This window comes from Pteronotus mesoamericanus, unplaced genomic scaffold (genome assembly GCF_021234165.1).
Source record: "Pteronotus mesoamericanus isolate MK-2021 breed Mesoamerican mustached bat unplaced genomic scaffold, CSHL_Meso_final contig_591, whole genome shotgun sequence".
NCBI classification, from domain to species: Eukaryota; Metazoa; Chordata; class Mammalia; order Chiroptera; family Mormoopidae; genus Pteronotus; species Pteronotus mesoamericanus.
In genome coordinates, this window is record NW_026555208.1 from 1,248,682 (window position 1) to 1,263,311 (window position 14,630).

The 14,630-nt window shown below is 39.1% G+C and overlaps 2 protein-coding genes across 2 annotated transcripts; one reads left to right on the top strand and one right to left on the bottom strand.

Annotated features, from left to right (window-relative positions):
• Positions 1–350: 350 nt before the first annotated feature.
• Positions 351–1,289, bottom strand: LOC129076509 (olfactory receptor 52H1-like). Its single transcript, XM_054580667.1, has one exon. The coding sequence runs from the start codon at positions 1,287–1,289 to the stop codon at positions 351–353; it is 939 nt and encodes a 312-aa protein (XP_054436642.1).
• A 10,385-nt stretch (positions 1,290–11,674) lies between these two features.
• On the top strand, positions 11,675–12,607 carry LOC129076510 (olfactory receptor 52P1-like). The gene has a single exon (XM_054580668.1). It carries the CDS (start codon positions 11,675–11,677, stop codon positions 12,605–12,607), a length of 933 nt encoding a protein of 310 aa, XP_054436643.1.
• Positions 12,608–14,630: the final 2,023 nt, after the last annotated feature.

Genomic DNA, 14,630 nt, shown 5'->3' on the forward strand with positions numbered 1-14,630 from the left:
TTCTTTAACTCAGAAACTGAGAAACACAGGGATGAGTTGCATGTTAGGAAATACCTCAAATATCTCAAAATCAACAGTATGAAAATGTGAACCTTGGTCTTCTACACCCATCAACTCATCATCACCTTCTTCATACAAATGGAAGGAAAACTAAACCAAGAAAACCCTTGATTTTCTAGAAGTCTCGAAGATTTTCTTTCTCTTCTCTTCTGTTTCTATTTTGCACATGGGTAAAACTCTAAAATATCAAATTAATAGGAGTTACAGTTTTATTCTTATGTCTTCCTGTGTTATATAAAATTTCACCTAATCAATTTTACCTAAATTTCTCCTTCAGTGGTTCTCCCTACTCATGTCTTCTTCAAAGTGAAAAGAAGAATAAATTTATCCTGAATCTGCTTGGTCTTCACTCCATAAACAACAGGATTTAGAGCAGGAGGAATGGCCACATAGAGATTGGCAAGTAGGATGAGCATGTTCCGAGGGACACTGTGCCCAAAGCGATGAGCAAGGATGGAGAAGAAGGCAGGTGTATAAAACATGAGGATAACACAGACATGAGAGCCACAGGTGCTGAGGGCTTTTTGGCGGGCACCCGGGGATGCAAGTTGAAAGACAGCATGGAGGATGAAGGTATAGGAAACAGCAATAAAGATCACATCCAAGATAACAGTCATGAGAGGCACAGCAAATCCATACCAGATGTTGATGGAGATGTCAGCAGAGGAAAGCCGAGCAACCCCTATGTGTTCACAGTACGTGTGTGGGATGATACGTGTCCTGCAGAAGGGTAAGCGTTTCAGCAGAAAAACATCTGGCAGGATAACAGAGAAGCTCCTCACAATGATGCTCACCACAAGCTTGATGATCACCTGTGGAGTCAGGATGACAGTGTATCTCAAGGGGAAGCAGATGGCCACATAGCGATCAAATGCCATGACCAGGAGAATGGCTGAGTCCACCACAAAGCTGAAGTGGAGGAAGAACATCTGGGTGAGACAGCCAGAGAAGGTTATTTCCTGGGAGCCAAGCCAGAGGTTACTGAGCAGTTTGGGCACTGTGGCAGTGGACAAGACAAGGTCTGTGGTAGCCAGCATCGACAGGAAGAAGAACATGGGTTCATGGAGGCTGTGCTCAACTGCAATGAGGTAGAGGAGGATGCAATTGCCCACAATTGCCACAATATAGATGACACAGAAGGGAATCCCAATCCATACATGGAACTTCTCCAGGCCAGGTATTCCACCAAGGATAAAGGAACTGGGGTTGTAACAGCTCAGGTTGTACATGGTCTCTTCAGGGTAGGATCCGCTGGCTTTTGAGCCCTGAGGACAAATCATATGTCAGAGTGGCTATGAAAGACAAGAATTCCACTCCGGTACTGCACATGGCTGAAGACTGCAACTGTCACATTCAGGGTGCCTACATGCAAAGCACCTCTTGTCCCCTAGATGACCTTGCACTTATAGAATTGACCCATTATTGCCCCCTTTTCTTTGCCATTAGCCTTACATTTCTGTATAATTATATATTTCTTAATAAACCATAGGAGATTATTTTTGTAGGTAAGCAATTTCATGTGATTAAACCTAAATAACTCTGTTCTTATCTTAGTGCAGATTGTGTAGAATAGACCCAGGATCAAATTTTAAAATATGCATGAAGAGTAGAAAGAGGTGTGTGTGTGAAAGAGGGAATAAAGGATAGAAAGAGAGAGAGATAAAGTAAAAATATTAAATGAGGAGTGAGAGACTTTTATAGAGAACATACTATGTTTCAGACAATGGATTTGATAAAATAAGCTGAAGAGTTTCAGTAGAGCTGTAGAAAAAATAATGAAAAGGGAAAGAAAATGAAAGGGCAGATTCCAGTGCTATGGGTAGTATGGGAGCTTTTTACATACAGTATTAAAATACACTTCAGACTAGGTTAGATGCTTACTGGGATGTGAATTTAATAAGAGAATGCCTCTACCAGGAAATGCTCAGGGACAAGAAAGCATTCTCTTGACTCAGGCAGAGAGCAGTGAGCTCAGAGAATCATTTGTGGCTTCAGAGGCAATGCCCTCAACCTTGGGGGATCTCTGTTTCTTAACATTAGTAGGGAGGGTAGCTCTACTCATTAGTCACATTGGCAATGCCCCTATAACAGATATTAATTAGCCAATGTGATGTTTAGGCAAAGTCAAGCAGAGCAGATTCTTACCTCATAGAGATAAAATAAAGAATAATAAAGATGGTGGGCTCCAATGTTTTCATTTGTAGTCTGTAGGACCTGGAACCCATCTTTGGGAACCTCTCGCTTTGCACTAAATGGAACTTGCCTTTGGAGGTGCCTTTTGCATTGAAAATATCCTTTGAGATTTAACTCCATTGTGTGATCTATTTTTATAAGTACTTTTGAGAAGAGAATCAGTAATGGTGATGCCAGGAGTGAAGCAATGGAGAATTCCATCGCCCTGAGCCATCCTGAGACCAGTTTTGGAGAGGTTTACTTCGTAACTTCCCCAACATATTTACAAAGTCATTCCAAAAGCATTTAGGAAAAACAATGGCTCTGTGAGGAGGAGACATTTGGGCTAATATATACATGAATAAAGAGAAAGATTAAATGAACTAAATGACATGGTGTATGACATTGGATAAGCTTGTTAGTTTCTGTGGACACCATTTCCTGGTTCTACTGTCCAGCATATGTTTTTGTTAGTAGACTAAGTTCTAATAAAAATTTATAACAACAACAAAAAAAAGGAAAGTGGATTTTGTGGATAAGCCAAAACAGCTTTATATTATTGCATTTGGTAGGCATCTGTAGTTTTGTGCACAAGGGGGAAACACTGGATTGAGACATGGCATTTGTGACACCTTTGCTAGAACCCCAAAATTTAACATAGTGAGCTTCTCTCATTTAGAAAATGGTTTTGTCATTGCCAGAGTCCTTAGTTAGCCAAAGTGAACGAAGCATCTCACTAAGAGGAATGTAACTAGCTCCCACTGTCCAGAGGCAGTCCTCACCTCCCCCACCCTTTTCCCCACATCCATAAGAATATATAGTTTGTTATGTCTCCAGGTTTGATGCAGACTAAACTCTTACAGGCACTGAGTTTATTAGAATAATGGTAACAGGATTAATGAAACCCTCCCTAAAAGAATAGTGACATCATCTCCTATGGCAAGAAAAGCAGGTTCACTGAGAAAGCCCCAAAATGTCTCTATAGTTAAAGCTAGATTGTAACTTCATCACTAGCTCCTGACAAGAAACACATTTCCTCAGGGTCACCAAGAATAAACTTACAGGGGAGAAAAATAAACCACTACCAGGGGGAGGTCAAAGGAAAACATCCTGCTGCCTCAGTTACAACCTATTCTGACCTCAGTTCCTTTACCCCACAAGCTCTTCTCAGTTGAATTCCTTGCTGTATTAAAGGTTATTTTTGTTGGTCTACAGTTGATCAATAGCTTTCTGCCAGGATCTCTCAACTTACTACAGAATCATTACTGTTAGAAGGACTCCTACTAGAGTCACATTTTCAAGTGCACATACCCACCTTGGCCAATGAGTAAATGTCAGCTACCTTATTTGATAAATCTCAAAGCCAATATAGGGCTTTTGTCTTCCCTGATTGACTGTACTTCTTACCTCGCCAAACTTTGTCTTCTGTCTCTTGCTTCACAGGAGTAGTGGGAACTATCTATTTGAAAGGAAGTAAGTAAAATTTTAGGCTGGGAGAAGTTCTGTAAGAGAAGAAATGAAAACATTTATGCAGTTCCTTGTATTCCTAGGGGATAGATCATATGGGCTCCTCCATTTACAATTCCCTGAAAGAGAAGAAATCAACCATATTAACTCCTCTCCCTTGAGATGGAATGAACTTGGTGGTTTTAGTAGGCTGTGGCTATTGGGTCTCAAGGAGATTCAGTCTAGGCAATTCAGACACAGTCAGTTGAAACAAATTCTCAAAGGCCTAAGTATGTCCTTGCATTTTAGATATTCTTTAATTAATCTGTTTGTATGTGCCCTGATTGGGAATCAAACTGGCGACCCTTTGAGGTATCACCAGTACTGAAAAACACAATTAAAAATTCCTAGTCTTGATATTGGAAAGTAAAACCTTCACTTTTACTTAAAAAATTTCTTAGCCATTTTTTACACTTTCCATTCCCATGCAAGTTTTATAAGCATTTCTCAATTTATACGCGAGTTTTTATTTTGTTTGCATCGAATCAAAATATTACTATGACAACATTTAATGTTTATAATACGGCATATTTATATTATAAATATATGCCTACATTAATGTAGACTTTTAATTTTCTTAATAACTGGTTAAAACACTAACTTGAAAATATATATGCCCCCACATATTTATTGCAACATTATTTAGAGTAGCCAAGATATGGAAACAACTTCTGAGACTGTTTCAGTGGCTAAATTTAATGGGTAGCTGGCAGGTGGCAGCATGTTTCAGGGTTCCTTAGGTCTTTTGCTGACCTGTTCCAAGCCCAGTATTGGTGGCAGCAGACCTTGTCACACAGCTTGACCCTACCTACATGCACCCAGTCCCAGCAGAATCAGCTACGAACCATGGAACACTTTGTATCTCCTAACATGTAGCCCAGGGACAGACATGGGCAGTGCTTAACATTGATCTACAACAGAATCTCCCAAGAGGCGATAGAAATGGTACTCCCAGTGGCTGGGCTTTAGACTACAATAGAGCATGACCTGATTAGCTCCACAAGTCACTTGTGAGACAAAATAGAAGGAACAAAATACATTTAAATGGGAGTCCAGAAAGAGAAGGAAAGGAAACAATATATATATGAAAAATATTTAGCCCTGGATGGTGTGGCTCAGTAGATTGATCACCAAAGGGTCTGTTTTGATTCCCAGTCACGGCACATGCTTGGGTTGCAGGCCAGGTCCCCAGTAGGTGGCGCATCAGAGACAATCGCATATAGATATTTCTCTCCCTCTCTTTCTCCCTCCCTACTCTTATATCTAAAAATAAATAAAATCTTTTAAAATATATTTAAAGCAATATTAGCCAAAATAGTCTTAATTTTATTTTTTTACATTTTTAAATAAAATTATTTTTTAATTATAGTCTAGCCAGAGCAACAAAATTTGGCAGAGAAATATGTGGATGATTAAACAATAATAGGGTAAAAAGTACATATTTTAGAAAAAATATTCAGGCATTGTTTGCTCTAAAATACCACATATTAGAGAAAATCTTATATTGAAGCAGTTTTCTAACAGATATTGTAAGAAGAAAACTATGGCATGCTGACACAAATAGTTAAGTGGTGGGGCTGATTCCAACCCCACCACTTAACCAGCTGTATGAACTTTCACATTTTTGAGTCCCAATTTCCTTATGTTTAATGAGAAGTAATATGTAGAGTAATACCTTGCCTCTCAATATGTGGCTATACAGGTTAAAAAAATGGTTAGTTTATTTAAATAAACCTAGTAAAGCTTCTGGTATATTTTAGATCTTTAATAAATTTCCTGCCACCATCTTTTCATTGTTTGATGGCAGTATTCTCATTTATTTTTCAAATATTCCTTGTCACATCCAATACTGAATCCTAGTAATCTTTCCAACAAATGAATTTTTGGGTATAGAATGAGTGGTAGACTGAAATCTATTGCTTGGAAATTTGGGAATGGATGTCATTCATATAGGAACTAATTGCAGATGAAAATTTGAAATAGGGTACATTAAAAAAATTTAGCCTTTATTTACTTAACAAATCAAGATAAAGTTTATCAGTATCATTAATTAAACTGCATCATGATGTGTTAACCTGGTTTAATATTAATCTGCTCAATAAGTATTACCACATGCAATGCATCAGGCACTTGTTACAAAGAATATAATTTTGAACAAAAGAAACAGAGTCCTGTACTTTGGTTGTAAAAAATCTAATGGAAACTCTAAGTGGCTACAAATTTTTATAATGTTCCCAAATATAGTTTTCCAAAGTCCTAATTTTATGAAAGATATAAACCTAACAAGTATAAATGCAAAGAAAATCACACTCAAGCATACCATAACTAATGTTCTGGGAAAAATTTGACAGCTGCCATAAGAAACACAAAAAGAGTAGAATGAACATGGACCTCTAATTAGAGATAATGGAGGTCAGGTGGCAATGGAATGGCATTTTAAGAAAACAAAACAAAACTAAAGGATTTTACACATATATATTTATGCATAGATGTCTATATGTATATATACATATATATATCAGTCCACAATTCTGTATACAATATAAATATTTTTAAAAGGGCAAAATAAAGACTTTTATTGGTAAGTGAAAAATATGACAATTGTAGCCAAAAGTTCAAAAAAAAGAAATTAAAGTGTACTGTTTAAAAAATTTTAATACTGTATGTAAAGTAGTATAATATCATTTAAAGACAGATAGAGATAAGCAGCCTAAGATATTTCTGTACTCAGCAGTGCAAAACAGCATGAATTTCTTAATAAAAGGAAAGACCTAAAGTCTCTGAGAGCATCTTTGAGAACACAGTTAACAGTTGCAAGTTATCCTCAGTTCATTCTAGCTTTCTGAGACTATATTAAATACCAAAAACATACACCTGTTCTGCAATAATGTAAATATTACAAAATTGCACAAGTTGTTCAAGATGGCCTCTTGGCATAATGGCATGTTTGGCAAAAGGATAGTTAACATTTGCTTCCCTGCTGTGAGGGCTTTTCCCCCATACCTTGAAGGCATGGGGCTTGTCTCACTGCTAAGGGAGTCTTGAATAAAAGCCTCCTGAATTTTTATAAATGTGGGGACCAGAGGGAGCTCAAAGGGGAAGGAAGGGCTAGAAGTGGAAGAGTACAGAGCATTAAGTCAGAGTGGAGAAAAGTGTCTTCAAACTTTCCCCATGAGGAGATCTCCAAATGGAGGGCCTGGGCTAGGAACATAAGTATGCAAAAGAGCATGGCCTGAGTCCTTGACTGCACCTCTCTTCTGAGGCAGCGATGCACTGGCTGTGCGCCAAGTCAGCTCTGCCCTGTGAGGCCTGTCCTGTGAGGTAAAGCCATTGTAATTGCCAAGGGTTGAGCCTAAAATATTATACGCACATGCTCAACCTTGTGCTGGGTTCTTCAATTCTGTCTTAATTTTTTAGGACCTGAGGTAGAAACATAGGCTAAACCATCATGAAACTGAATGGGTGAGACTTTAAGGGATTAGGTCAAGAACAGGGTAAGTAGTCTGAAACATGGTGGACAAGGTAATGATCAAGATCACTCCAAGGAGGATGAGACCTGACTCAGGACTGAACATAACCATGAGTCTCAACAGTCACCACGTCAGCAAAATATGTCCCATAGCTGTCAGGATTTCCCATTGAGAGCCAGGAAGCTTTTTTCCTTATGATTCTTTATGAATCCCTTTTATCTGGTCTAAGGCATTATTAATTCAGAAAACACATCTCTGGCCGTAGGACAGCTGACCTGACCTCATGTTTTCTGGGGGCCTGCAGCAACATCAGGGTAGTCAGGGTACATACATATACAAGGAGAGATCCCAGGGATACATGTTGTCCCCCAGAAATAGTGTGTACAACAATCTGAGGGTGCCCCAAACCGAATGTATACCAATCAGATAGCAAGATAACAGAGCTCCCAACGTGGCCTCTGCCCTGGACCTTCCAGACTAGATGAAATCATTCACTTTAGTCCTTGGTTTCAGAACTGCTATAGGTAGCCTGTTTCTCTAAGATACCAGTTTCAGCCTGTTGAGTGCGGATAACATCTGTTAGTGTCTGTATGGAAAGTGCAGGAGCAAATCCATCCCCTTTCATCTCATAGTCAGAGCTGTGAGATTGTGAACTCAGCAGTCAGACTGAATCCAAAGCACTCACAGCAGCCGGGAAAGGCAGCACCATGAGTTTTTATTCAGGAGGAGGGGAAAGCTTTCAGGAGCAGCCCTGAAAGATCTGAAAGGTCATTAATGCCACCCCTTTTTACATCCCCAAGTACCAGGATTTTAACTTTCTTTTTTTTCCTGTTGCTGTTATTAATGTATCCAGTTTAATAATGAAATTTACATTTTAATCCCTTATTCTCTTCCAGAACTTTCAGTCCAGAAGGATTTCATGCAAGAGGGAGAAAAACAATTATACAGAAAAAAACATTTTAGACAAGTTAATCAGAAAGATAACACAACATGTTTAAGAGCTGGTTAGCACAAAACTCTATCTCCCATCCCTGCCAGTTAGCAGTCATTTAATCCCTTATCTAATGACACTTTAGAAAGGGGTTGACAGGGCTCTAAGGCCCTTGTAAGATCACCCACAAAGTTCAAGATGTCAAAATTTTGAAAGGAGAACATACATACTTTAAAAGACTTTAAAAGAGGAACATAGCTTTCAAAGAGGAGCATACTTTAAAAGTTGAAGCAATGGGGCAGAACGTCTGGTATTCCATGGGCACAAATGACAAGTGACCTTTTGGGGAATCGTTGCCTTGAGACCCCAGATTGCTGACCTGAGCTGTGTAGCACAGGCTGGAGTTTTCTTGTCCTCTCCCATCAGCTGCAAAAGACTGTCCTTTAAATTGTCCATTAAAATGCTCAGTTTCTCTTATGGTTTGGGTGTGATTTGATGCATGAAGAGTCTATCCTATATCCCCTGATTGAGCCGATTGACTGTAGCTTGGGATGCAAATTCAGGGCCACGAACAGATTCAATATGCCTGGCAAACCTGAGCAAGAAAGACATACTGTATTATAGGGCCTGGATAGTGTGACTTGAGTCACTGGAATGCAAGGGATGCCTAGAGCAAATGCAAAGAAAGTGTCACCTTCAGTCAGGATACGATGAAATCTCTGATGGAACAAGACACTCAATGTGAGGCAGGATGCTCTACCTACCAAGAATATACCTGCCCTTTGGCTTGGGGAATCTGTCCCTGGGCAGTGACTTTAGTCCTGGACTTTAGGATTCATATCTCTTTCTTTTCCTAAGATCTGAGATTCAGCCCACACAGAACTGACTTATTTTGTAATATGGTGCCTGGAGAATAAGGGTTCTATTAAGAGACCAATTTTTTATTGTGCTATTGTAAAATATATATAACACAAACTGTCATTTCAAATCATTATATTGGACAACAATCGTGACTGTTTACAAAACTTTCATCACCACAAATAATAACTCTGTAACCAGTAAGTAGTAACTACAAATTCCTACCTCTGCACAGTCCTCAGAAATCCCTAATCTGCTCTCTAAAAGGTATAAACCTTTCCCAAGAACTTTAGAAACACAGTTCACTTATTTATTCTTGTAGTTATTCATTCAAGAGTATGTGTTAAGGTTCAACTATATATCGGATATATCAGGTATTGATTTTCATAGATGAATAAGGCAAAATACCCAATCAGGAAATTCACAATCCAGGGAGGGAGGAAGTAAGGTAATTACAACAGAATATAGAATTTGCAGTGAGTGGCAAGGAGTAAAATATATCATTGGAGCAAAGATAAAAATGTTTGTTAAACTTTTTTTTTCCTTACAGTGAAATAATCATTATTTTCAGGTCCATCTTGATTCTAGGGCCTCTTTCCATGAACTGAGGCAAAAGGTTGTCACCTATCCATAAACTGAGAGCATATTTTTGGGTGCTTCCTATCATTATCATTCTTTAGGACCACTTTGGGACAGAGAGAAAGAATGACTGAGGCCAGCATTTCTGCCCATTATCAGAGTGTGTTGTTATTTCTGCAGGGGGAAGCTGAGTAGATGTGTCCATAAGCAGGTGTACCTATGCTTACCTCTTTATGGCCCTTTCTGTTGATATTGATTGTCTCAAGCCATTTATTCTGCCACTTACTTGCCTCTGTCATTGCTTCCCTCCTACTGACACCTAACTCTGACCAAAGGCCCTACAGAGATTGTCTGCACAGAACTTGTACCACATCAGGATTTAGACCCTGGCTCTCTGAGTCCTGCTTCTGTGTAGTGTTTGCATGATTTTATAACTGTTTTATTCTGTCTTATACATTTTGAATAAACTTAGCAAATACTTTTTTGAAAAACTTTAATAACTTGGGTCTTCTGAACTAACCAGAAAAAAACATATGGCAACATCTGGCCTCAGCAGTTGAGGAGATGCTGGGGCTTGAGAGGCTGGGGATGGGGGTGGGCCATGAACTGAAGAAAATGGGCTGGTGAATGTCAGGAGCAAAACCATTGATTGGCCTGGGAAGAAGATTAGAACCTGAAAATCAAGAAAAGGCAAGAGAAAGGCTAAGGCTGCTAACAACAGCAGGGGCTGTGCCCCTGAGGCCTTCATGAGCATGATTACTGCAGTCATGGAGTAAATCCATTTCTGTTCTCACTCCCACACAGGCTTGGAAATGGGGGCCTTGGTAATACCCAAACTTCCAGGCCCTAGACAAGTTTCATACCCAGCTATAACTCCACCCTCTCTCTCCTCAGGTTCCTCCAGGACTGGTAAAGACTGGGACATTCCTAGAATCCCTAAAGTCAATGAGTCTTACCTCCTGGGAGCTCAGAGCAACCTCCAGTGTCAATATTACACATAATTGTAGTGATGCCTTGCGTGTGTTTGGGGAAGGAGGGAGGAGCATAGAGGTAATCCTGGGCACCCTAGTGGCCCTTACTTAGGTTACTTAAAGGACCACACCATGGATCCTGGGTGCCCCAAAAAGGGGAGAGTAGAGATGCAAGGCCATGACTTTGTTCTCCAAGAGCCACATGAATATTTGCTAAGACATACCTACATACATGTGGACACATGCACACACTCATGTTTAAAGGTGTGTGGGACCAGCTTCCCTCTCTCACATTACCTCACATTCAGGTAAGTGATTCTAGGTGAGGGTAGCCCTTGTATTCACATTCTGGTAGTCTATTCTCTGAGGTTCACCCCACCATCTGCTTCATTTTAGTCATTATTATACAGTTAATATTAAAAAGGTCTTTCCAAGTTCCTTATCTGCTTCAAATGTGTATGCTTTAATTTGTGGATGAACAATTCTATTATAAGCTTTTTTACTACATTGTTTTTATTGTACTTTTTCCATTAACATTTGTCTCCCTTATTAACTTCTCCCCCGACAATCACCACTCTGCTGTCCATGCTTTTAGGTTATCTTATTTTGTTAAAACTTTTGTTGACCTTTTAGATCTTTTGGCTGCAAAGAGGCATATGTAATATTTTGCCAATTTCTTTTTGTATTTTTATCCATTTTTGTTTTACATACCTTAAGTTATATTCTTTAAGAGGATACACATTTATTTATTAATATATTCTTATACCTTCAATGTTTATTTTGTTAATGAATAATGAATCGGTTTTTTTCTTTTTTCTTTTTTTAAATTAATTAATTTATTTTTTCAAATACATTTGTCTCTGCCTACCCCCCACCACTTTCCCTTGCCCCCTCCCTCTCTCTGGTTTTTTTCTTAATAAAACATTATCAAAACACCTTCTCGCAGGTATTAATATTGTAATATCACATTACACTACTCTACCACTGCTATCATAATTTCTGAATCATTTTTATGTATGTTAATATTCTAACTTTTGTTTTCCACTTTGAATATCTCAATTTGTATTTAAACTGATGCTATAAAGTTTCTTCTTTGATCCTCTCAGGTATTTAGCAAGGGTGCCACCATGACTATTTGCAATGCCTCCCAGGGCCACCCTTCTTTCTTCATTCTGCAAGGCATTCCTGGGATGGAGGACAAACACAGATGGATATCAATCCCCTTCTCTTCCATGTACTTCTTCACCATCCTTGGGAACTGCACAATCCTCTTCACCATCTCCACAGAGCGCTCCCTGCACAAGCCCATGTTCCTGCTACTCTGCATGTTGGCCCTCACAGACCTGGGCATGTCCACAACCACTATTCCCAAGGTGCTCTGCATCTTCTGGTTTGGCCTGAGCAAGATCAGCTTTGAGGGCTGCCTGGCCCAACTGTTCTTCATCCACTCCATCTCTGCCTTGCAGTCTGCTATCCTAATGACCATGGCCTTTGACCGCTATGTGGCCATCTGTGAGCCCCTGCGCTATGCCACCATCCTATCCAATAGTCGCATTGGTTTCATTGGCCTCGTGAGTTTAGTGAGAGCCATCTTGTTCATTCTTCCCATGCCCATCCTCCTCCAGCAGGTGCCGTTTCATACCAATCGTGTCATCCCTACCACCTACTGCGAGCACATGGCTGTAGTGAAGATGGTATGTGTGGACACCACAGTCAACAGGGTATATGGTCTGGTGGTGGCTTTGTTAGTTGCTGGACTAGACATCTCAGCTATTGCCTCATCTTATGTGCTAATCATCCGGGCTGTAATGCGGCTCTCTTCTAAGGAAGCCCACCACAAAGCGGTCAACACCTGTACCACACACATCTCTGTCATGCTTATCTCTTACACCCCCTCGCTTTTCTCTTTTCTCACTCACCGCTTTGGTCGGGGGATTCCACCTCATGTCCACACCATTCTTGGCAACTTATACTTCCTTGTACCTCCGATGCTCAATCCTATTATTTATGGAGTGAAAACCAAAGAGTTTCGGGAAAAAGTGACTAAATATATGTGCTAGTGAAAAGAACCCATAACCACTGTCTATGGTCAAAACCCTGGTTGATCATCCAGCAGTAGTAGGTATGAGGAAAACAAATGAGATAGATGCAGTTCTTGAGGGAATCAGCTAGTGGTGGAAATTGTCATATTGTCAGGCTAACTTCCTGAATCCTTGAATAAGATGCAAAGACACAGGAGACTTACTTGCTCTCATTAATTCCAAAGCAAGACAAATATCCCTTATGAAAGAAAGATAATAACATCTCTCTATACCTGCCATGGTGGTTAGGAAAATTATGTATGATAATGTATGTAAAAGTCATTCAAACAACAACAAATACTGAATGCACGTAAAATGGGATATAATGTTTTCTTATGCAGGGAGCATAAGAACAAGCAATAACTTGGCCACCACTTTGCATAGGCAAGTCCAGTTGTGTATTGATGTGGGTGTGTATTTGTATTTATGTGCCTAAGGGGGGATAGGAAGTGAAGATCATTTGTGGGAAGTGAGAAGGGACATTAAAAGTACAAAATTGTATCTAAGCTCTTTTATTATCCCTGCTGCTGGAGCCTTACATTTGGGCAACGTGACTTGTTGCTTCCTTGCGAACTAGAGAATATGGACAAGAAACATCCAATTCCCAAATAAATTTCAGAAGAAAAAGAAAAATGGAAACTTCTAAGCTTTTAAGGTTGCTATGCATTTTACCTTTATGCATTATGCATTTAACTTCACACTTGTAAAAACTCCTACAGTCTACTCTTCTGGTTGTCTCAACTAATTTCAGTGTCTGAGAAGAATTGCTTACAGAGACAATTCTGGGAATGTTTTGTTAGTGGTTATAGTTATAAAAATCAATTTTATACTGGAAGTATTTGGTTACAGACCTCTGCAAGGCAATTTCTCTGGGAGTCCAGAAGCAAGTCATGAGTAAGTACTTGGAACAGCTTGTAAAATTCAGATCTTGTGCCCCAATATTTTTAAATTCAGAGGGTATCGTTAATCACTCCTTGACACTGGTTAGAGATATAGTGGCCAATATTTTAAGGTGCATGAAGTTTGGAAACAGAAAGATTGTAACATTATTCATCATATGGTAAAATATATGAAGTAAAAATTTAGTGAAAAAGATATCCACCTTTAAAGCAATGAAACAACTACTTAAAGGAGGCTTAAAATATTTAAACTACAGTAAATAAACAAAACTTTCCTAGAGTTTGGTATCTGATGTGATAGGCTCAAGTACACTGAAAAATTCAATAACAAGGGCTGAGAAAACTGGGCTATTTTGGAGGTTGAAATAATGGGCACAACCTTCAGGAAACAAAAAAACTCAGGATTGTATAGGAAACAATTTTTCTATAAATAGAAGACCAGAGATGGAGGAATCCTTGCAGGAGCAGCAATAGTTGAGGAACACAGTGCTGCCTATTTGAAATGAATACTAAGAGTGGATACTTAACCCACTACCAACATATAACGAGGACAACAACAACAACAACAACAACAAAGAACACTCAACAAAATGTTTTACAAGTAATCATTTAATTGACAAATAAGTGTCAGCTTGTGAAAGAGCCTGAGGCAATATTAGCCTGAAGAGCTCTAGTTGCACAAGCTTACTTTTTGCTGAGAGCAGAGAGAAATTTTTTTTTCATCTTATTCAAATGGGATTGAGATACAGAAGCACAGTCCACATGCTATAAAATATCATCAACCTCTCATAATTATTTCATTTTCCTTTTGTCTTTGATGAGATAGTTTGCAAAAATGATTTATTTACACCTGAACACAATTTGAATTGTGGAAATTGTGTTAGGAAAGCTGGAAGCAGCAACTGATTGCGGGAAAACTGAGGGAACAAAAGAAAATCAGAGAAAACACAAGAAGGAAGCCTGGCTGTGCCTGTCCTTTTTGGTTTGGAATTTTTTCCTCTTTCAAAAGTCAAAAGTGTCATTAATCTATGGTTGATTGTTTATACTGTGGCAAGAGCTTGATTCCTCTCCTGTGGGCTAGCTGGCAATGTGACACATGGCAC